Source organism: Pelodiscus sinensis, chromosome 11, assembly GCF_049634645.1.
Source record: "Pelodiscus sinensis isolate JC-2024 chromosome 11, ASM4963464v1, whole genome shotgun sequence".
Taxonomy (NCBI): domain Eukaryota; kingdom Metazoa; phylum Chordata; order Testudines; family Trionychidae; genus Pelodiscus; species Pelodiscus sinensis.
Genome location: NC_134721.1, coordinates 33,819,255 through 33,842,934, shown reverse-complemented (window position 1 = coordinate 33,842,934; position 23,680 = coordinate 33,819,255). Strand labels below are relative to the sequence as shown.

The 23,680-nt window shown below is 52.1% G+C and overlaps 1 protein-coding gene across 12 annotated transcripts in view; it reads left to right on the top strand.

Moving 5' to 3' along the window:
- Positions 1-23,680, top strand: part of MARK2 (microtubule affinity regulating kinase 2) — a 117,699-nt gene that overhangs the window by 74,199 nt on the left and 19,820 nt on the right. For 11 of the 12 annotated variants that reach the window (XM_075939096.1, XM_006125056.3, XM_075939099.1 and 8 more), the window contains 2 exons: positions 17,558-17,737; positions 22,047-22,100. In XM_075939096.1, the coding sequence (XP_075795211.1) occupies positions 17,558-17,737; positions 22,047-22,100 (234 nt within the window). Of the gene's footprint in view, positions 1-237; positions 1,803-17,557; positions 17,738-22,046; positions 22,101-23,680 lie in introns of those variants that run through there. The other variant, XM_006125057.4, reaches the window with a different exon arrangement.

Below are 23,680 nucleotides of genomic sequence, written 5' to 3'. Positions count from 1 at the left end.
AAGACCAGGACTTTAACAGGGTTCAAAAAAGAACTAGATAAATTCATGGAGGTTAGGTCCATCAATGGCTGTTAATCAAGATGGGTAGGAATGGTGTCCCTCGCCTCTGTTTGTCAGAGGCTGGAAATGGATGACAGGAGAAGGATCACATAATGATTACCTCTTCTGCTTACTCTCTCTGGGGCATCTGGTATTGGCCACTGTCGGCAGACAGGATACTGGGCTAGATGGACCTTTGGTCTGACCCAGTATGGCTATTCTTATGTTAAAAGCTGGCCTCCCACACCTATTGGCGCCTATCGGAGGCAACAGCATGGGGGTGGTGGGAGTCAGGTGGATCAAGCCAGCTCCTCATGGGCACTAGCTCCGTTTCCCCCTTCCTTGCTGCCTCTGATACAGACCTCTGGGGAAAGACCGCAAGAATCCTGGCTCTCGGCCTCTTGCTCTAGCTGTTCTCCTACACCCCTTACTACATGGTACACCAGAAAATAAACCTACCAAGCTAAGGAATTTCCATTTTTCTTACTGAATTGAGTCCCCATCTTATAGCATTAAATTACTGATGGGATGGGGCTACTGTGCCAAAGGCCTTGGGGCTGATGATTGTGAGCTCATGTCCTGAACTGGGTAATGCTGAAACATAGCTCTTGACTTCCTTGTAGCCAGGGAAGCTCTCCTCCCACCCATTCAGATGCTGTGACAGCCCCAGCTCATTGTGTTGACTTAGCCATCTTGCCTCTGTGTTCCCCGCCTGTGGCTTGGCTGCTGTTCAAGGATTTCTCAAAAAGGGTGTGTGCACACGGATGTGATGGGCTAGGAGCCACCCACTAGGGGAGTGGAGGTGGCACATCATAGCATTCTACCCTAATCTCCCCCAGCTCCTCACTGCTCTCCCTTGGCAATGTTTGATTTCCTTTTGAACTCAGTCCGGATAGCTGCCTCCAAGCCATTCATCTTGCTTAGGAGCTTGCAGGCCACCTGGTGCAGGTAGAACATTAACTTCAGACTCTTTTCAGGCTGAGCATTTCCTCCTCACGCTCACGGACTGAAAAGCCCTGCCCTTTACAACAAGGGTGGGGCAGGCAGCTTCCTGTGGGGGAAGAATCTGAGTTGCTGTAACTCCCTCCTTCCCCCAGCCAGAGGACAATTCTCCTCCCACCTTGCCCAGGCCGGAAGAAGTGCAAGTGGGCTGTGGGGGAAGTTTGCCTTCCTCCCTAGATTCAGATACAGACAACTGCCTGAAGCTCTCTGTCATCCCAGTGCTTCTGCTACCTGTCAGGCTTTTTAGGGAAGTTGCAGGGCTGGCCTGAAACTGATGAATTGCAAAACAGGCTGGGCTCTGGGTTAGCAATCAGGGAGATTGTGAAAGGTGTGGCTTGCTCAGGTATCGAAGGCGGAGTCCCGCTGCCGGTTGGAGGGGAAGTGGCTTGTCTGGGTTGTTCCTGTACTTTGCTCCTTCTCAAGAGTTTCACTTTGGCTGCTGCCGTTTGTTCATACACTCCTGCACCACTTCAGAAGACGGATTTTGGAGGATGAGAAGATATGGCGTACCTCTTGCCACAAACACACTTGGAATAAGTTGGAGTTAGTTCTGCTTTCTTCCCAGCTGGCTGAAGTGATATAAATGAGGGAGAAACATTTCCACTTGGGGTCTGGAATGGAGAGCCCATGAGAGACAACGTCTGCCCTTCCAGACTCTACAGAGAAGGCACTTGGGCCAGCATTGCTGATTGTGTGAAGGGAGGGCAAGACGACAGATTTTGATGAGCAGAGGGAGCACATACACAAGACCCATGGCTGGAGTAAGTTTTGGGGGTATGTTGAATCCTGAGATGAATGGGAGAGATGTGATCAGAGAGCTGGGTCTTAGGTTTGGGGGGGCAGAGGAGAAGGATTTGTTGTGAGCCTTAGAGTTCAGCTGTCTGATTTGAAGAGGAAGCCTGTTGAAGGATCATGGGTGTTCTCTACCTATAGCCCATATAGTGTGTCTATACGTTGCCTTCCTCTAGTGCAGGCCATACATGCGATTCCCACCCCCGCATGTGCCGCTTCCGTCACGTCTGAGCTTGTTCAGTGGCTCTACAGCTGTCTGCCTACCTCCCTGGCCAAGTCAGCACTTCATTAGGTGTGCCCTTCTCCCAGGGGGGTTGGGAGCTGCACTTCCTGTGCAGCCCCAGGTCACAGGTGGTGGCTCATTGAGGCTAGAACAGTTCTGTGCCAGGCACCAGGATTTCAGCCTCTGGATTTCGGGAAATTACCCGAGGCAGGGAATTTATCTAGGCCTGTTTGCATCAAGGAACAATGAGACTTAACAAATAAGCTCTTCCTTACCATCCTAACAAGTACTTGGAGAAAGTCCCAAGCCTCCAGTGGCACCAACATCTGAGCCCGTGGATTGGGATGTCCTGGTGGTCTCTCCCATGTTCTACTACTTCAGCCAGACACCATGGATTTCCCTGATCAGTGTTCAGAGTTCCATGCTGCCCCATCCTGAGGCAGATGCTTGCCCAGGACATGCTGCTCTGGTAGTAAAAGCTGTGCAGAAACCCTGGAAGCTTAGGGTTATCATTTGCTTACAGTTATCCAGCATGTAGTGACATCCTGGCAGCTCTGGTGTCAGACTCTGGAGTGCAAAGAGCTATTGAAGATGTTGATTTTAAAATTTACACCTCTCTGAGACTGATGGTAAACCCTTCTTGCTGTGAAATGGAGAGCAAGTGCCTCCTTGACTGTATAGCTCTAATAAACTGGGGGTAAGGCAAGGGAATGAAAGCTACATAGAGATAAGGGATGTTTGCTTTCTTTGCTCCTGTACAGCCACAGCCTAGGAATCGCAAAGCAGTCTAATAATTGAAGATTATCAGGCAAAGCACAATAGAAAGGCACTGGGGTCCCTTGAGGGAGGTGTGGTGGTGGAAATGCAGCCATAGGAAAGGTGAAGTAGCCTTGTGCAAGTTGATCTATAGGTTGTTGAAGAAAGCTGGGAATGGGCTCTCCTAGTCCTGGCTCCCTGGTGGTAACTACTGGACCCCAACTCTTCTGCTAGAGTTGAAAACCGAGCCCTCTACATTATCAGTTAGATGCGTATCTTTCCATATCTGAGATTACTGCTATAAGGGGAAGCTTTTTCTTCTTCTCTGTAGCTCATTGCTCCTTTCCATTACATGCTGGGGGAAGAGGCTTGTCCTCTTGCTTTGTGGACATGGTTTCATATTGGGTAACTTGCTTTAGAGCCCTTCATCCCATATGGGCAGTGGCATCAGAATCTCAACCCTGATGATGAGCCACTTCGCAGTGTGTCTGCCACTGGTTCAGCTGCCAGGCTCCCCTCCTTCCAAACACCCTTTTGTGCTCTTCCTGCTGTGTGTTGCTGACATGCCATGTGTCTCCCTAAGAAAGGAGCTGTTGCTGTGGAAACTAGCTCCCTGCACCTGTTCCAAAAGGGGCCTGCCTGGTGGGCTTCTAGGAGATGGAATATGGTCTGCTGGTTACTGGCTGTCACGCTGTATGACATCTTTGATCCTGTATAATTGAGTTAGTTCAGCTCCCCGAGTGATCCCGCAGCAGATTAGATTGCAATAATTCTGTGTGTTACATTAGCACTGGGCACGCCAGTCATGTACCACTGTGCTAGGCACTGTACAGACGTGGAACAAAAGGGCGGTCGGTCCTTGCCTCAGAAAGCTTCCAATCTAAGCAGAAGAAAGATAACAAGGGGGTAGAGAGGCCAATGGGGAAATACAAGGAAACAATGAGACAGTATATTTTTAGTCAGCTAGTGACCGGTAGCTATCGAAGGTCACAACGTATAGTGGCTGGAGCTATGGAATCTGTGAATCCCCTTCGCCTTGCAAAGACACTTTGTCCATGCTTCCCAAGCTATAGCCTGACTTTTTGTGAAGAATTCTCTATGGACACATGGACTGTTAAGCTAATGGCCCTTTGTGGCTGTCATATCTCGCTTTTCTTTCTGGGAGGTGTCCAGTGAAGGATTCGATATTAACCATTCCAAACGGACTGGTCTCCCATCAAATGAGGATTGAGCCCAGTGATGGAGAGGCTACATTGATAGTGGTGCCATCTTCCAGATAAGGCCTAAAACTGAGGTGCTGACCACAAACAACCACAATTTGCATTGTAAGGAGTTTCGGTGATGATCCCAGTGTCTTGGCCAAGCCCCAATTTGGGTTATTTTAATCTGCCAATTCAGCTGATGTCTAAATATAACTCAAAATATTTTTGCCCAAATACGCTCAGTGATAAACAGGTACCATGCCCCAACCCAGAGATGGCTACACTTCAGTGGTATATGATATTTTTTTGTATTGGAGGGACTCTTTGAGCCACCTGCTAGAAGAGGTAATACCAGAGCACTAAGGTACAGGGCATCCCCGCTATATGTTCAAGATACGTTCCAAAAAACGTGGACTTATAGCAAAACAACTTAAAGTGGGGAATTTTTTTCCTGTGGTTGACTTTTGTTTGCGCAAATTGGTCTCTCTTTTTTTGTGTGATATAAGAGTGGGGAATGGGAGGACTTAAAATGCAACAGCTCCTACAAGCATAAATGGCATTGCAGAACCGATGTATATCGGGGCGATGTATAGCGGACACACCCTGTCCAGAAATTTGGAATTGTAAAACTGGATCAGACCCAAAGTTCATTTAGCCCATTGTCCTGTCTGACAGCAGCCAATTCTAGTTGCTGCAGAGGAAGGTGAAAGATATCCACCATGCATAGATGAGGGGTAATTTCCTCCCATATAAGGCTCAGCTGACCTCTAATAGGCAAACAGAGATCTGCTCAAGCCATGAAGCAAGAGCTTTAATATCCCTCCCCACGTTAGTTATGACTCCTGTTTCCTCTCCCTTCTTGCTTGTTTCCATAGCTGAATTTGGGATGTTTTTAATATGCTCTACAGATATTAGCACAAACATCCTGCAGGATCTCAGCTGCTCCTTGACATGTGACATTTCAAGTAGGGATCTAAAATCCTGTTTAATTAGTTAACTGATTAAACGTTAAATTTAACCACTTAACTGATTAAACAAGGGTGTGTGCGCTCTAGCCTGGCTGCTTCTGCCCCCTCCCTTCTCCACATGGGGCTGCTGGCTCTGCGTGGGGCTGGAAGCAACAGGCCCTGCATGGGGATGCTTCTGCTTCCAGGAGTTGCTGCCATTTATGGCCCCATGCGGGGCTGCCAGCTCCCAGCCTGCATGGGGGCTTGGTGGAACTGCTGACTACCTGTCCACATGGATGCCCAGTGGTGCTGGAGTATTCCTCTACCCATAGTGGGCTGCAGGAAAGGGCTGCGCCCCAGGTACTGGTTAACCAGTTACCTGGTAAGTATCACCCGGTAAGGGTGATGCTTACCAAGTCACTGGTTAACCAGTTACCTGTTAACATCCTTAATTTCAAGGGATCTGTCACCAGCCAGTGCCATGGCTGAGTGCGAGAAATTTCCTAACAGAGCATTCTCTATCTGGATGACCCCAGTGAATCTCTCACAGGAGGCTGCTACAGGCTGCCTGAAGGCTAATGGAATTGACATTTATCCTTATGAAGAGAGAAGGGGATCTCAAAGAGATGGGCAGGTCCTTTGAGATTTTTAAAAATAATCATCCCTAGTTCATCAGTAAATCTCAAAGCTCTTTACAAAGAGATCAAAGTCATTACTGACAGATGGGATACCTGAGGAACAGTGGCCTGCAGCTGAGCTAGAAGTAGGCCACCTGAGTCCCAGTCCAGTACTCTTTCCATTAGGCCATACTGCCTCCCACAGCTTCCTCCTCCTGGAGCTAAGCAGCAAAGCTGTTGATAGTTCAAGCTCTGCTCAGCAGCTGGTCTGCTGGGTGATGACTATTTGGTGACTGTTTGCCCCACACAAAATGAATCAGGCCCTTGATCCTTGTGGGAGGTGATTCCATGTTCCAGATGCCCAGGAGAACTGGCTCTGCTGCTGATCCCTCTGCAGTGGGGGTAGAATAGGCCCTTTTAGAATCAGGGTACCTGCCTACAAGGAAATCAAATAAACCAGCATTCATTTCATTCTAAAACATAAGCTTGCTGAAATGGGAGCTTTTCCACAGCCAATGGTTTAATTAGATGTGTCTGGAGTCGAACCAAGACAGGAGTGGAGAATTCCAGCTTCATTTGTTTCTTAGAGTGCAGCACAGGGTCAGCTGGGAGGTAAAATGGAGACTCAGGGAAGGGGCACTGTGAGCCTGTTTGAAGAGGTAAATGGTGCTGGCCTCCTGCAGGGAGATGTGGGGGGGGTCAAGGGAGTCATAGGCAGAATGTTAATCTGTTCTTGGCAAATAGCTTCCCAGCAAGCTCCCAGAAGAGCAGCTTAGATTTAGACTGTTTGCAGACAGGGTCTGATCCGGGGATCAGTAACAGCACTCAAGCAACTCCAAACACAGCATGGCTCCTTACCCAGGCAACGGTACTCCAGGCATGAAACACCAGGCTCTGGCTCACCTCAGACAGGAGACTTATGAAGCACAGATGTTCAGGCAAAGAGAGCCTGAATTCAGATACTGCCCAGAATTGGAGCTCATAGACTGGGTTAGGGGGCCCTGGGTTAGGGTGTTCTCTTTCTCCTTGTTACTAGCACAGGAAATTATTCCATATACCAGAGGGCAAGGGTTAGATAGTAAATGGGGCGAATCTTGCCATGGTAGGGATGCAGCTCTTAAGGCTGCAGTAGGCAGGAGAATCTTGCTTGTCATAGTCCCCAGTTTAAAAACAGAGCTCTTTTGGTTTTGAACAGGTAATGCTGACAGATCGAATCTCGTGCTCAGCCCTAAGGGCCTGCTGGGTGGATTGTTTTTGCTGTCTCTCATACTAAATTGGTCTCTCCTTCCTATTCGCTTCCTAAGCTAAAGGCTGTGATGAACACAGGGTGGCTTAGAGAAAGCCCTTATGAAGCAGAGGGTAGGCAAGCTAGGAGCACAGTATCTCTTTCCTAAAATGCCTGCTTCATGGCATAGCTAGAACAAAGCTACCTTTGCGGAGTTGCCTCTGTGAGGTGGAGGTTCATGGCATGCCTGCTGTTAGATTGTCACCATGAGGCTGTGATGCCAAGGACTCCTGCAGCTGGCCTGACCTTGTGACGTTGGAATCTGCACAAGTGCAGAGACTGTTACCTTTGGAATGGAAGAACTGTGGCTCCTGCTTTGGCCATGATACCCATTTATCCTGGATAACAGGAATATTCTGTGTTACGGTAGCAAATCCTGGCAAAGCTTTTGGAACATGGATGAGCCTTCTCGTTCTTCAGGGCTTTTAAGCTAACCTTCATTGAGAACTTTTCCAGGGGCCAGGTCTTCCCTTAGCGCCTGCTGCTAGCTTCTTGCACCATTGGCTGAAGCATTAAACAGACCCTGTGTCTGGTACCAGGGTATCAGGCATGGGTCTGATCCTGACTGACATCTCCTTTGCTTCATTTCCCTCAGGTGCAGGAAACCCCAGGTATCTAAGGCTTTGGGGAATAGTCCGTATCTGAGTGTTCATAGGCGGCAGTAAGAACATGTCTTATAAATAGATCCAAAGGCAAACTCCCTTTTGCATTACCCCCAGCCATGCTCAGCTCAAGCTAGGAGGTCTGTGCTCCATGCAGGAACTGCTGGGTGAACATCTCTGGCCTAAGCTATGTGGGAGGTCAGACTGGATGATCAGTGGTGCATTCAGACCTGAACATCTCCATGTCTGTAGAAGAGAGGTGACTCCTTGATTTTTCAGATTGGTAGACAGTTTTTTCCTGCATGCTTGGCATAGCCCCATTGTGCTAGACACTGGACAGGCTGCCACGATGGTCTGTGTCCCAGAGAACATGCGGCATGGCAGAAAAGGGGGGAAAAGATGCAACAAATAAGCACAGTGATCCATGGTAGCAAATGTCTCAAGATGACTGGCCTTTGTGTGCGTGTGCATGCGCGCGTGCTGAGGCAAGAAGGAAACTAAAGACAGCGATGGGTGGCTCGGCTAGTAGGGAAGAGTCTGGGAAGTAGTAGGGACGCTTACTGTATTTTACATTCTGGATGCTCATTGTCCCTCCTGAGGCCGCTTTAACTCTGCGCCAACCTCTGGGGTGTGATGCAGCAGTAACAGCTCCCAGCAGTGTTGTATGGCAGATTTATGGTAAGGAAGAGGGACACTGTTCCCAGAAAACTGCAGGGCCATTCAGGAGACGGAGCTTGATTGGGATTGACTCAGCATGTGGCATGTGATCTTCCACGATGGTTAGCAGATCAGGACTGCCAATCTTACACCTCTTTGGGGAGACAGCAACTTGGCAGGGCTTTGTCCCCAACTCTGCTGATGCATTGTCAGGTTCTGACATGGGGAAGCAAGGGTCATCCACAACCCCCTGCATTTATCTACCAAATACTGGCCTGGCCCAGCCCCACTAAGCTTGAGTCTCTGCAACCTGTGCAGGCGATGGGCTTGTGCACCCGCAGTCTGTGCCTAGCAAAAGCACGTCCATGCCTGGTACGTAGGGGTTAAAGTGCTCTCTGGCTTTCCCTCTGCTTGGCATTCCCCCGCCCTCCTTCCCTGTCAGGGCATGAATTATAGATGAGCAATGCAGCAGCTCCTTGATGCTGTTAGCATAGTGGCTCACCTGCGGAGGAGGAGTCTGGAGAGCCAGGGCCCACAATGTCCTTGAAGAGCCAGACCCCAGCAGTGCAGGAGCTCTGAGGGAAGGGTGCATTTGCTGTGTAAATAAATGGCGTTGGCCTACTTCTTCACCCTGTGGAGCCAGCGTCCCTGGGGCACGTAGGGGCGCATGGAGCAGTACCTGGCTTCCAGTCCCTTGGGGGCAAGGAAGACCCTCATTTCTACATCTTGCCTTCCCTGGTTAGGGTGTCCCTGTAGAGACACAAACAGTTGCAGTCCTGCTCTCTCCAAAACTTCCAGTGCTAGCTAAATTACTAGTGGGCAGCATTGTGTGGCCAAAGAGGAGTTTTGGGAGCTTGTATCCTAGTCTGATGCCTTGACCATGCTGCCCTGAGCTTGGCGTTGCTGGCTGGTGAGCTGTTCTAGGGATGATATTGTATAGTCGATTAACCAATAAGCAAAAGCTTATTGGTTAATGATATAGATTACATGCATCTTCCCCTGCCCCTCCCCCCCCCCCCCCCCAACCTCCAGCCAGTAAATTTTTTAGAAGGCTGGCCAGCAGCTCAGCTCCATTCCAGCTCGTGTTGGGTCTGGGAGCTCACACTCCCTTCTGAACAGGGGCTACTGCCACCCCGCACTGCTGCGGTATCAGAAGTAGCAGCGCAGGGTGACAGGCAGCTGGTCTGCGAGGGGGAGCTGGTTTTTAAACTGGCTTCCCTCACAGACCAGGTCCTGCCTGGCATCCCATGCTGCTGCCTCCGATACAGAGGCAGCAGCACAGAATGGCAGGTCTCCTCCGGAGTGGGCTGCTGGCTGCCGGCCCTGCCCCCAGGGACTATAGACTACAGTATGCTCCAGCTCCGCTCCCAAGGGGTCCCCTGCCACTTCACACTGCTGCCTCTGTATCAGAGGCAGCAGCATGGGGGGGCAGGTGGGAGCTGGTCTGTGAGGGGAGCAGCACGGGCTGGCAGCAGCTCCTGTCCAGAGCGGGGGGGCTGAGCTCCTGGACCTGGTGTGAGCCGGAACTGAGCCAGGCTGCCTGCCCACCTGGCTCCTAATACACTTTAAATGCAGAACCACTTTGGGGATAGGTCCCAGAGCCAGCATGAGCCAGGCTGCTAGCCAGCCTACTAAAAAAAATTACTGGCGGGGTTGGGGGGATGCGAATAGTCTATAGCATTAACCTATAAGCTTTTGCTTATCAGTTCGACTACATTATTACATCCCTATTATAGAACAGCTGAGTAACCAATAAGAATGCATGAGGTTAATTGACTAGTCCATTAACCAATATTTAACGTCCCTACTCCATTCCGAGAGTGGCAGCTGAAGAAAACATCCCCAGCAGATACAGAGCTGAAACAAGATCGACTGCCCGCAGGTACATTTTGAGGAAGGCCTAATGTGGTTATTTTGCAAGTCCAGAAGCAATTCTGTACCCGAAGCAAACTTCATTTAATTCTTCAGTATCTGAGAGGAGAATCTAACCTTCCTCCGCCTCAGCCTGGGGCCAGAACAGTAGTTAAATGAGCAGGGTGCTGGATGGAAGCTCAGGACAACTGGGTTCCATTCTTGGTTCCGCCACAGACTCCCTATATTTCTTCATATTACCGTAGCACCAAGGAACTCCTATCAAAGACCAGGACCTTCATTGTGCTAGGTGCTGTACAAACACACAACAAAAAGATGATCCCTGTACCAAAGAGTTATGGGATCTTTTTTTCTCAGTCCCTCTGCCCCAGACACTCCCCCAGTAAAATGGGATTAACCCTTCCCTATCTCATCAGAGGAGTGAGTCAATAAATCAGTGGTGGGCAACCTGTGGCCCGTCAGGGCTCTATATGTGGCCCAGAAGGTATTTTCTTTACTGTTGCCCATGTGTAGGGTTTCCAGATTCTGCTGGTTTCTGTTCATAGCTTTTTTTCCTACTGGTATTACTAAACTGACATGAGGTGAGGGGTGTGCTGATTCCACACAACATTAACTATAAGAGCTGTGCACTCCCTCTCCATCCAATCAGAGTGCTGCTACAGTTCAGTTGGCACAGCCTTCAAATTCTAGGTATGCAATCACAGTTAGCAAATCTACCCTATCGCGGGAGATCATCTTTGTCACGACTATTTTGTGGCCCACTGAGATGGAGGGCAACTCCGCCCACTCACTAGCTTAGGTTCCCCATCACTGCCATAAATGATTGAGAGACATTCACATATTACAGAGATGCAGACCTAAATGATGAAATTAAAGTGATTGGCCCTTTTTATGTTGAGTTTGGAGCTGTTTCAGGCAGGGACCATGTCTTTTTTCAGTGTCCGTTCAGCATGTAGTATAGTGAGGTCCCATCCTAGCTGTGGGCACTCTGCTAATCAACTTCAGCATTTGAATTTCTCCTGAGCAGCCCCAAAGAGTCAGCTTACAGTAGGGATGTAACTGTAGTCAATTAGTCGACTACCTGATAAGCTTATTGGGTAGTTGAGTTGACTACTCGCATTTCCCCCCCTTGCTGCCTCTATATCATAAGCAGGAAGGCGGGGGAGATCAGAAGCCGGTGCTGGGAGGTGACAGCTTAAAAGCCAGTTCCCCCCCCCAGCACCGTCTTCACTCCGCCCCTGTCTGCAGCAGTCTCAGCAAGGAGCTAAGACCCCTCGCTGACAGGGGCTGCTACCGGCTGGGCAGGCAGCCCTGCTCAGTCCCGACTCATGCCAGGACCAAACCCCACTACAGTTTTGCAATTTAAAAGGCAGTAGGAGCTGGGCAGCCTGCCCCCCGGTCCCTACTGCATTTTAAATTGCAGAGCCACAGTGGGGCTTGGTCCTGGCGCAAGCTGGGACTGAACTGGATGCCTTCCCCTACTGAGTAATGGAGTAGTTGATAAAAATTCTATCGACTACTTGATTACTAAAATAACCTAATTTTTAATATCCCCAGCTTACAGGGAACACTGCCTCTGACTCCACAGGACCTCTGCCCATTGCCAGTTCCTCCTGCTCCTTGACCATGCTGTGTAGAGAACAGGCTGGCAGCACTGTAGCCACACGGCCCAGAGCATTGGGGCTGGTGGTGCAGCAACTGCTCCTCCCAGGTGCTGGGGGAGCTGAGGCAGTGGGAGAGAGGAGGCAGAAGGTGAGATCTGGGAGATGGGGCTGTTCACCCCTGATCACCTTGTTACTTGGGAGTTGAGCTGGCTACTCCCAGCAAGTCTGTCCCTACTCTGCTCCCAGGGAGAGTTCGGGGACCAGGCTACAGGGTCCAACTGGCCAGAGGTGGCCTGTGGCCCATAGTTTCCCCCCTCTGATTGAAGGTGAAGGTCCTACTGAAATACAAGCAACACCCTTGCCTGTCCCACATAGGTGCAAGATCAAGATATGTTGATGGGAATATGCCAGCAGGTTCCCCTAAAACAAAGTTTATTGCTAGAGCCCTGCGTGGATACAAAATTTGTGTCCATATCCGCAGAAACGAGCTGTGAATAGTCACAACTACATCCGCGGATATAAAGCAGATAGCCTGGGATTTGCAGGGCTCTTCTTACTGCAGCTTAGTTCTGTCTGTCTAAGGCACTTACCTGGATGCCATCACCATCCCCAGCTGACTCCGAGTTCCGCAGAAATGCCACAGGGAGCCCAGGGTCAGCTAGGGAGTCCCCAGCTGACCCCAGGCTCCACGCGGTGCTGCCACTTTGAAACGCTGTGGCCCCTTTTGCTGCCTATCTGATAGAAGCAGCAAAGGGGGGGAATCGACTATTCGACTTGACTATCTGATAAGCATTTGCTTATCAGATAGTTGACTAGTCCTTAACATCCTTAGTCCACACAAAGAGTGCTCTCCTGTCTAGAGCTCTAAACATGGGGACATCCCTAGATAGAAACTGCCCCTACTGAATTGACCCTGCAGAATCATGGTGACCAGATTCACAACCTTATTCTTCTGACTTTCTCAAAATGTGGCCTGAAACTCCTTCATCTCAGACCAGGAATCCTGAATCAGAATGGCCCCCACTTACCCTTAGCAGGGCTTTGCTTGGAAATTGCATTACAACAATGCCTCGGCACCAGCACAGGGCACAACAGAATCAACATGACTTTTGTAAAGGAAAATCATTCCTCTCTAGTCTATTACAATTCTTTGAAGGGGTTAAAAATCATGTGGAGAAGGAAAATCCAGTGGATACAGTGTTCTTGGACTTCCAGAAACACATTTGACAAGCTCTGTCACCAAAGCTCTTAAGCAAAGTAAATGAGATAAGAGGGAAGGTCCACTCCTGGACCAGTAATTGGTTAAAAGACAGAAAACAAAGAGTAGGAATAAATAATCAATCTTCACAATGGCGAGAGGTAAATAGTAGTTTCCCCTGAAATCTTTAGTAGAGCCAGCGCTGTTCAATATATTCATAAATGTTCTAGAAAAAGGGGCAAACAGTGAGGTAGCAAAATTGACAGACAATATAAAATTACTCTGGAAAGGAAAGTCCAAAGAAGACTGCAAAGAGTTACAAAGGGATCTCGCAAAATTGGGTGACTGGCAACAAAATGGCAGATGAAATTAAATGTTGATAAATGCAAAGTAATACACAGTGGAAAACATAATCCCAACTATGCATACAAATGATGGAGTCTAAATTAGCAGTTACCGCTCAAAAAAGAGCTCTTTAAGTCTTCATGGCTAGTTCTCAGAAAACGTCTGCTCATCAATGTTCAGCAGCAGTCAAAAAAGCTAACAATGTTAAGAACCATTAGGAAAGAAATGTGTCTCTCTAAATCTGTGTTACACCCACACTTTGAATACTGTGTGCAATTCTGGTCGCACTCTCTCAGAGATATATTAGTATTGGAAAAGGTACATACAGAGAGGCAAAAAACGATTGGGGGACAGAACCAGTTCCATTTGAGGAGTGATTGAAAAGACTGGTACTGTTCAGCTTGAAAAAGAGACAATGGGAAATATGATAGAGGTCTATAAAATTATTAATGGAGTGGAGAAAGTAAATAAGGATGTATTTACCCCTTCCATAACACAACAACCAGGGGTCACCAGATGTAATTAATAGCAAATTAAAAAGCAAACAAAAGGAAGTACTTCTTTACACAGTGCACAGTTCATCAGTGGCTCTTCCTGCCCGGGGATGTTGTGAAGGCCAAAAACTATAATGGGATTTTAATCTTAGATGCAGGGCCATTGATGGCTGTTAATCAAGATGATTAGGAGCCAACCCCATGCTACGGGTGTCCTAAGCCGCTAACTACCAGAAGCTGGAAATAAAGAGCCCCTGGGACGGATGAGTTGATGATTGTGTGGTGTTCATTCCCTGTGAAGCATCTGGAATTAGGGATCTTTAAAAATGGTTAATTAGGTAACTGTGTAACCATTAAAAATCTTTGCAGTTACACATTGCAGGCTGTGCAGTATAAAGATTATAATACAGAGCCTGCAGCTCAGCTGGCTCCTTGGGAGTGGGGCTGGCAGCCATTGTGCACCGGGAGTTGGCTCCTGGCTGCCGGTTTCACTCCCAGGAAGCTGGCTGCACTGTGAGAGGAGTATGCACCAGCTCCTGCCTGTCGCCCACTCTTGGGGAGTGCTGGGAGCCAGCTTAAAGCCACCCCATGCTGCCACCCCATGCTGGATGCTCTGATACAGAGCCAGCAGTGCAGAGTGGCAGCTGACTTGCCGCTAGCGGCACCAGGAGCCGGTGTGTAACCGTTAATATAACAATAAGCTCATGCTTATCGGTTAACCATGTAAACAGTTACACTTTTACATCCCTACCTGGCATTGAAGTCAGGATACTGGGCTAGGTGAACCATTGGTCGGATCCAAAAAGCCTTTCTGTGTTGCATTCGACACAGCATAAGGTGGTCCCTCCCCCAGAAAGCTCACTGCCAGAATAGACAAAGGATGGGAGGGAGAACTGAGGCACGGGAGATAGGACTTATACAGCAGATCAATAGCTGAGCCAGTGTCGTCAGTTTCCATGAAGTGCCCTAGCGCTATAACCCAGCCATATGACTCTGTGAGTGTATTGGATGGAGCGGTCATGTCTGAACTCATAGCAATCCATGTGCTAAAGCACTGTGAAGCTGGTTTCTAATGAAGGAGAAAGGAGTATAGTATTGTATGGTTGACAATTTCAGTCACAGAAACTGTTGGTTTTTGGAGGGTCTTGACTGTAGAACACTTCATTGTGTAATCCTGAAACATGCTTATTGCTCTGGGAAGTGGTAGCCAGGTTGCCTGGGTCTGAGCTGGTAGCTCCCAGGCTGTGTGTGAGAGCTTATGGAAGTATCAGGTTTTGCCACACCTTCTGAGTTGCCTAGCAGGATCCATGAATGTGGAGAGGAAATGATCTCTCAAGGTAACCATGTAATTGATTTACCAAGAGTGAGGGCAGCCGTGCCAGGCACACACCTGCCTGACCTCCAAAGGGTTAAGCTAGTTTTTGGAACAGGTGTGCCTTTAGCTTGCTTGGCAACTTCCTCCCATCTCTGCCTCCTTTGTACTTAATGTTACATGAGTCCCTGGCTGGACAGCACAGTAAGGAAGCAGGCGTGGCTGTTTTTTTGGGGAGTGGATGGGAGCAGAGCTGGACATTCATCTCCCCCGCTCTGTTTCCTTTTCTGGAAACATACAGGGTGCAGTGTAATTGTTCCTGTGTCTGGATGGTGGAGGGTGCAGGGTCAGAGTCAGAAATGGAACCCAGACCCTCCTCATTAAATACCCTTGGAGGGGTCTTTGAAGCTTACTGGAGACAGAAGCTCTCACTGGATCATTTATTTAGTAGGATAGTGGCAGCATCCATCTGTAAAGATACACGCTTGGTATCTTTAACCACTGATCTGTTAAGTCTTACCTCAGTTGGGTTAAGCTGTCCTCTCCCCTGGGGTCAGGATGGAAGGTAGCCCACAGTGGGTTGCATTTGTTTTCCCTTCCTTGAAGAGCATAATTCAGGAACCCACACTAAGCACTGTGCAGTACTAGTGTGGGGCTGGTGCCAGGATCCCCAGCATAAAGAGTTTGTGGTCATTCAGAACACTTGAAGCTGGAAGGGCCTGCTAGATTAACTTGTCTGACTTCCTGTATAACAGGCCAGAGAATCCCTCCTACTGCACCCAGGACTGAGACCTCCCCAGATAGAAAAGCAGTATGAGTAGTGGGACTCTTGTTGTTCCCTCAGTAGGGGGTGGAGAACTACACTTGGAGGTTTACAGGGTTGTTCTTAGAAGTGAAGGGGGGTCCCTGCCCAGCAGTGTCCTGTGACTGCAGCAGAAAGCTGCTGTTTTCCATCTAGCTCCTGCTCCTCCACAAAGCAGTGTGGGATGCTTTTCAGCAGTGGGACTGCAGCATGCCCCAGCTTTAGCCGAATCCTCAGTGGGATCTGCTGTGATCCCTTGACTCTTGGGCAAGTGTGGGCAGGCCAGTGTTCCAGGTATTTTGGGGCTGCTGCCAGCCCACCCAGTTGAATGGTGTGTTGGCTGCAGTCTGTGTGTGGGGAGGTGGATGAGGGCTTAGTACCATGTTTCTCCAGATCCCTGGTGTCCCTGCATGTGGCAGGGCCCAATAAAGTATAGCCTGTCTTTGGAGGGCTGAGTGCTCTATCTTGCTAGTCATTGTGAGAAGCTGGATATCAGACAGGGTTCCACAAAGCATACTGGGTAGGGTTGCCAGATAGACCCTGCCAAAAAAACGGATACACTTGGTCGGGGGGGGGGGGGGGAGAGAGGGGGCGGGAAGCAGAGCTGCCGGGAGGGGCGGGGGCCAGACAGGAGGAAGGGGGGGGGGCAGGAAGCAGAGCTGGGGAGCGGGGCGGCAGACGTGGGGCTGGACGGGGGGAGGGGGGCCCAGAGGGGGGCGGGAAGCAGACCTGGCGGTGGGGTGGTGCAGCCACTGGCTACAGCCGGAGTCCTTCGGGCCGCACCCCTGGCAGGCACTCCCTTTAGTGGGGAGCAGAAGCTGGGTGGGGAAGGGGCTGGGAGTCCCGGCCCCCACTCCACCCCACCCAGCTTTTGTGTGTGACCACAGGGCTCCCAGCGCCAATCGCGGCCCCGCCCCCTAGTCGCTCCCCCGCCCCTGCCAGGCTTCAGTCCAGCGCCCCGCCAGGAATTCAGAAAATACCGGACATTGCACATGTCCAATATTTTCTGAATTTTTCTACCAGACAGACGGTGCAAATACTGGACTGTCTGGTAGAAAACGGGACACCTGGCAACCCTAATGCTGAGTGTGGGGACATTGAGCCTCAGTTTGGCAATGGGGCAGAGCACCAGGGAGTGGGGAGGGGGGGAAGGGCATGACCTCTAGTACAGGGGTGGGCAAAAGGGCTTCCAAGGGCTGGATCCAGCCCGTGGACGCTCTGCTGCGCCCCCGTCCCCAAGCCAGTTAGGGCCTGGGGGCGTGGGAAGCGCGCAAAGTTTCCTCTGCCCTGTGCTCCTGGCAGGGCGGGAGGAGACTTTGCACACTCCCCCGCCCCCATGCCAGTCAGAGCTTGGGGTTGGGGGCGCACATGAAGTCTCCTCCCGCCCTGCCAGGAGCATGCCACGCACTCCTCGCAGGGTGGGAGGGCAGAGGAAACTTCACGCGCTCCTCCCGCCCCCCGGCCAATCAAGGCTTGGGGGCAGAGGAACACTTGAAGTCTCCTCCCGCCCTGCCAGGAGCGCAGGGTGGAGGAAACTTTGTGCGCTTCCCCCGCCCCTAGGCTCTAATTGGCTTGGGGGTGAGGGAGTGTGTGAAGCCTCTTCCCGTCCTGCCAGGGACCCATGTGCTTAGTGGGAAGGGGGGGCAAAGGGGCTCCCTCACCCCCAGAGCAATCATGGTCTGTGGGTGGGGAAGCCTGGAAGCATCCTGGCCCCGCCCCTTCCAGGTGGCCCAGGGCCACTTCAGAAATTATTGCCCACACCTGCTCTAGTAGCGTCTAACCTAACCGATGTATGTTTGTCTCCACAGCCGGTGCTGGGCCATACAGAGTCCAAGGCCAGCAACAAGTCCAACATGCTGCGGGGCCGCAACTCTGCCACCTCCACTGATGAGCAGCCGCACATTGGGAATTACCGCTTGCTCAAGACCATCGGCAAGGGCAACTTCGCCAAGGTCAAGCTGGCACGCCACGTCCTGACGGGGAAGGAGGTGAGACCTGTGAGGCGAGGAGGCAGCGCAGCACAGCACCTGACTGGAGAGGGTGTGGGGCCAAGCCCATCAGCTCGGGTGCAGGCTAGAGGCCAGGGCAGATGTTCCTAGGCTGGGGCAGCATTGCTGCAGGGGGTAGGGGCGTGCGACGATGGAGTGTCTACATGATAGTCTCTCTGAGACTTGGTCTCCTGTGGTGACTAGTGGCTAGTGTATTAGTATCTGGCCTTGCTACTGTGTGACCCTTGGCAAGTCCTTTCTGTCTCTGCCTCTGCCTCTGTTCTTTGTGACAGGCCCCTCGGCCATTCGCCAGGGCCTGATAGGCTACCACTCCTCTGCACTGCATTTGGTGGGAGGGGGTGCCTCCTCTGACAAATGGGTAAGCTGAAGCACGAGAGGAGGCAGAGCCTGGGTCTCCTGACTCCAGTATGTCTACACAGCAGTTAAAAACCTGCCGCTGGCCTGTGCAGGACTAAGGGGCTGTTTCATTTCAGAGGAAACATTTAGACTCACGATGGAGACTGGGCCCTAGGACCCGGCAGGCTGGGAGGGTCCCAGAGCCCCAGTGTTTATACTGCTTTAACCAGCTCATTGGCTAGAGCCTAAGTCCACTAGCACAGACCAGCCCCAGGTAGCTGCTAACTGCAGTGTGTAGACATCCCCTGCCCACCTGCCCTGGAACTGCCGTGTTGTGCTCCCTCCCGCTTGGAGCACTTTGCAAGCCTGCAAGGCCTCCAACCCGGAACAAGTGCGCGCGCTCAGAGATGCCAAGTGCCGTTCATTGCCAAGCTGCCAGGCGCCCAGCCCAGGCTCCCACCCCCTGAAGCAGATGGCAACAGATGCACCCCAGCACGTGGCTCTGCTGCAGCCACTTGGGTGGTTAGAGGCAGCCCTGAATCCTAGCCAGGGACCCTGACAGGTTTATCCCCACTGCCTTAAAGCCTTGTGCACTTGTGGGAATGTGCTAGAATCCTGCTCTGCTCAGCAAGACTGCAGGTGGGTGGAAGAACCCAGCCTTGTTTCTGCCTGGCCTTCCCATCCTGTCCTGCCAGGATAGGCCCTGCTGGTCGGGTGGGAGGTGCCTTGGCCCTGCTACTTCTGCAGCTTCTCTCCCCCCCTCCCCTTCTCAAGATGCTGCCTAGCCTCAGGAAGGGCCCTGGGGCAGAGTGATGTAAACAAAGTGGGCCAAACTGGAGAGTGATCCCGAGGTGGGATCTTCTCTTTGAGATGCTGGAGCCTGCCCCTGTGAGCAGCTCAGCCAGAGCAGATGCTGTTATTTACTTTTCTTTGGGTGTTTGTTTCTTGGGGGGGACTTGTATTTTTCTCTGGAACAGAGCAGGTTCCATCCTGCCTTCTCCCCCAAAGCTCCTAGTGCCCCCTCCCCTCTTCTGGGGCAGGAGATGAACCATCACATTTTTCCCAGCATGGGGAGCAAACAGAACCAACCAGCTCATGGCTAGTTCTGCTGCCCCCTGCCCCCAGTACAGCAGCTCTGCTTAGCTGCCCCTCCTGAGGATGACGGGAATGGGGAAGGGCAGTCTGCGGGGGGCGGGGGGGGGGGGGGCATTGTCCTCCTCAGACTCCCAGGAGGGTATGAAATGTCAGAGAGGTGGTAGATTGGCCTGGCAGGCCTGGGCTCATTTTCCCAGGGGCTCAGAGGCAGCAGCAGGGTAGGGTAGGGCATCCATCCCCCGCCCTCAGCTCTGTAGGCTGTAAATAAGCCTTGGTGGCAGTGTGGAAATACCGGTTTGTTCACATGGCCTCCCTGCTGTTTGCTCAGGCTGAAGAAGCTGGTTATCTGCAGCCTGAAGCCAGGGCCTCTTTCCCAACAGCTCTTGTGGCTTTGTCACTGACACCGGCTGGGAGGGCATCTGCTTTTGCAGCCTGCCCCTGCCTATGCTGCAGCTCAGAGCTCTGGGTTTGGTGCTCACTTAACTTACCCGCCCACGCCAGCTAGCAGAGGAGGGTCTGTATGAGGGGAAGTAAGGGGCTTCCAGTGGGGATGTCTGGGGGCAAAATAGCTTTTGGGGGGGTTGCTGGAAGAGGAGGGTTTTCTCCTCCTGGTTAATCGGCCCGAGCTGGGAAGCCAGGAAGGCATAGATCTGAGAGGGTATGTCTACACTACCCTCCTAGTTCGAACTAGGAGGGTAATGTATGCATACCGCACTTGCTAATGAAGCCCGGGATTTGAATTTCCCGGGCTTCATTAGCATAAGCGGGGAGCCGCCATTTTTAAATCCCCGCTGCTTCGAACCCCGTGTAGCGCGGCTACACGGGGCTCGAACTAGGTAGTTCGGACTAGGGTGCCTATTCCGAACTACCGGTACACCTCGTTTCACGAGGAGTAACGGTAGTTCGGAATAGGACCCTAGTCCGAACTACCTAGTTCGAGCCCCGTGTAGCCGCGCTACACGGGGTTCGAAGCAGCGGGGATTTAAAAATGGCGGCTCCCCGCTTATGCTAATGAAGCCCGGGAAATTCAAATCCCGGGCTTCATTAGCAAGTGCGGTATGCATACATTACCCCGCTAGTTCGAACTAGCGGGGTAGTGTAGACATACCCAGAGAGTGTTGGTGGCAACTCCTGGCTCTGAGGTGCTCTCCCTCTGCCCTACTGCAGCACACACAGAGGTGGGATTGACCCAGGTCAGTGATGTGAGACCTAGCTGGGATCCACTTTGTGAGCCACATCCATCCCTGGGAGTCCGCGCAGGGTCATCCCCTCCCCAGTGCCTTGTCTAAGTGTCCTGACCCACAGGGCTCCTGCCACTTCCCCTGGCAGCCAGTTCTATGGCCCAACAGATCTGACCCCTAGCAGGCCTTAGCCTTCTCTTTGGACTGTTTCATCCCACTCACGTCCAGCCCATCATATGACAGCGCCCCCTTTTCCATAACACCCTTCAGACAGCTGTTGCTCCCATCCAGCCCTGGCTTAGCCTGTTGGCCCTCCAGCTCTTTCAGGGTTTCCACTGAACTCTGGCCTCTGGGAAGCGTTAAAGGGGCCTGGCAGGGGTGCAGGCTGTGGTGCTAAGCCAGCAGGGTTTCTACAGCTACACTGGGGCTCAGCTGTTGTCTGGTGGCTCTGAGAGTGATGGGAGAGGAGGCAGTGAAGGGAGGATGAAGCATGGGGGCAGGCTTGCTGGCCTTCTGTTGCTGACGGAGGCACTGGAGGGAAAAGAGGATTGCATTTACCCAAGGGATCCTGGTTGGGTGAAGTGGCAGCTGGCTGTTCCTTTCCTGGATAACAGTTCAGTTGGACTCAAGGAGCTGTAGCTCCCTTTGGGAGACCTGTATTTTTCTGACACGCTGGCTTGCATTGGGCTGCCGTAGCCATTGGCTCATGCAGGCTGGCTCATAGGCACTTGCAGCCATAGGGCCTAGTCTCCATGAGGAAGTGTTTGAGCTACATCCGTCCGCTGCCAAGGATTGGTGGGCTCCAGATTAGCATCGTGACCAAGGGTGATATGGGCTATGTGGAACTCTTCTGCATCTTGCCTTTCCTGGTCCGGGGGATGTCTGCCTGGGGCCTATGTATGCACCAGGTTGTCTTTGGTTGATTTAGCTTTGGCCATGTCTAAATGGGTCAAAGGATCCATGCAGGAGATCAGTGCAAGCTAGGGCGTGTTTGTGGACAAAGCCTGGGCACTAGTGACAGATGGAGCAGCAAGGGTCTGTCTGGCAGAGAGAGGCAGCAGGATGAGAGGGAAGGTGGAAGTACCTTCCCCATAGAGTGCCGTCTCTGTGTTGTGGGTTACTGGGCCAAGCCAGCTAATCCCAGCCTAGCTCACTGGCCTCTTTGGAGCGTTCTGCCACTTTCTGCTCTTTGAACCTGCTGCCTTGTGATCTCTTTGCCATCTCTCTGATATTAGCCAGCAGCTCTGGGCTCTTGAGATGGCTCTTGCAAAAGAATCCAAGTTGCACACTCACTGCAGGTTCCCTGCCTGGCTCTAGGAACCTGCCACATGTATCGGTGTGACACTGAGTTGCTGCTCCCGTCGAGGCTCGTACCCCTTTGGTCCCAGTCTTCAAGCCAGGGTGGAGAACATCCCCCGTAGTCTGTCTGATGCACTCTCTGCCCTGCAATCTGCATTTTCCCAAGGCTGTAAATTTCCCACTGCCCTGCTGTCATCCCTTCGAGGCACTCGGTGGAGTAGAGCTCTGTTGTCATGAATTGGGGTGGTAGAGGCAGCAGCAATCAGCCAGCCTGAGGGTTGTCAGGGCTTCCATCCCAGGATTCTCCCTTGGGCATGTTCTGCTCCAGCATGTCCAACTCTTTGGGCAAGAGAACTGAGCTCCTTTTCCCCATCCAGGTGGCTGTGAAAATCATTGACAAGACGCAGCTCAACTCATCAAGCCTGCAGAAGGTAAGGGCCTCTGGCGTTCTGACAGTGGGCAAAGCACCTTGCCAGCAGGAGGTGCTCCAAGCCTGCCTTCAACCAAGCATTCCCCTTCAAAGTCAACAGTCTCACCTGCTGTGCTCCTTGCCCTGCCCAGCCACATGCCTGCATGGGGGCCCAGGGGTAGCAAAAGCAAGTTGCAAGGGTTTTGCATAACTGCCAAGACTTGTGCCTCTGTGCTAACCATTGGACTCGAGAGCCAGGGATCCTAGGTTCTCTCCCCTGCTCTGCCTCACACAATGGGGGAGGCTACGTGTTGCGTACCTTTGTGACGAACTGGCTGAGTGACACAACAGAGCTGTGCGCCATGGGGTCAGTGCTAACCAATGGGGTGCCCTGTGCTCTGCCCTGTGGGGGCCTGGAGGTCAGTCAGCCTTGCCATGGTTCCAGGGGATGACCCGTCATTAACAGACTCCTTAGAATGGCAGGGTGAGGGGTGCTGAATGCCCACAGGCAGAGTGGCCTGCCCTGAGAGCTGGCTCTGTGCCCCTCCTCTTGGCTTGTGGGAAGCTTGATCGGCCCAGCGAGTGGCCAGAGCAGAGAGCCCTCACCAGCTGATCCCTTCGGCCTGCTCTGGCCATGACTGCTCCTCTAGCTGCTCTGCAGATAACCCCCAGTCCCTCAGGAGGCAGGCTCCAAATGGCAGAGGCTGTTGCCGCTCCGCCGCCTGCATGGGTCACCAGAAGGCCGAGCAGGAGGTGCAGCACACTGTGCCCAGAGTACTTCGTGTCCCGTTTGACTCTGAGCCTGGCACTAGCAGCCCTGCTTGGCTCGGCAGCTGCTGACACAACCTTGTCAAAAGCCTGAGCAGAGCGGCTGAGCTTGCAGCCACTGTAGCTTGCAGGGCCTGTGAGCACCAGGGAGGGACAGGCACGGGGGCCTGGACCACAAGGCCTCTTGTATCTCATTCCCCCCATGGCAGGATGTTGTCTGCTGCAGCCACCCTGTTGCCTCAGTGGCCCCCAGTACCCTTTGTATGTTTCTCCCCACCAAGATGCAGGTCTCCCATAGCTTCCCCAAGTCTTCATACCACTTCCCAGCACCACCTCTGGTGGTTCTTCCGATCCCCTGCCATGGGCCGGGCCCTTGCCAGATGGGCGCTGTTACCAGAGGAATCCCAGCCCTAGGCACTGCTGGGGCTTCTCCACAGCCAAGCTTGAATAAGGGGAGCTGGGAGACATGTGCTCAGCTTTCCAGATGCCCCCAAGCCTCCTGCCATGTGAGATGGGGCCTGTGGCCCATGTGATCTGGCCCCATAATGCTCCAGGTCAGCTGTGGGGAGGTGATCCTGCCAGCTCCTCTCCCTGCGACCACTGATCCCTGGATTCTCCAGCTCAGGGCACAAGCATGCGGTGCCTTCCCCCAGGAAACCAGAGCGTTCTGCAGAGGAATTGCCCCCTCCCCCATACAGCCAGCCATAGCAACCATAGCATCCCTGGCAACCAGCATGGAGCTGTGCCGCCTACAGACTCAGCCTCTCCAGCTTGTAGGCTCCGGGCTCCTCTTTGGGCACATCCTAGGAGGGGGCGTCTAGTGGGTGAGGGTGA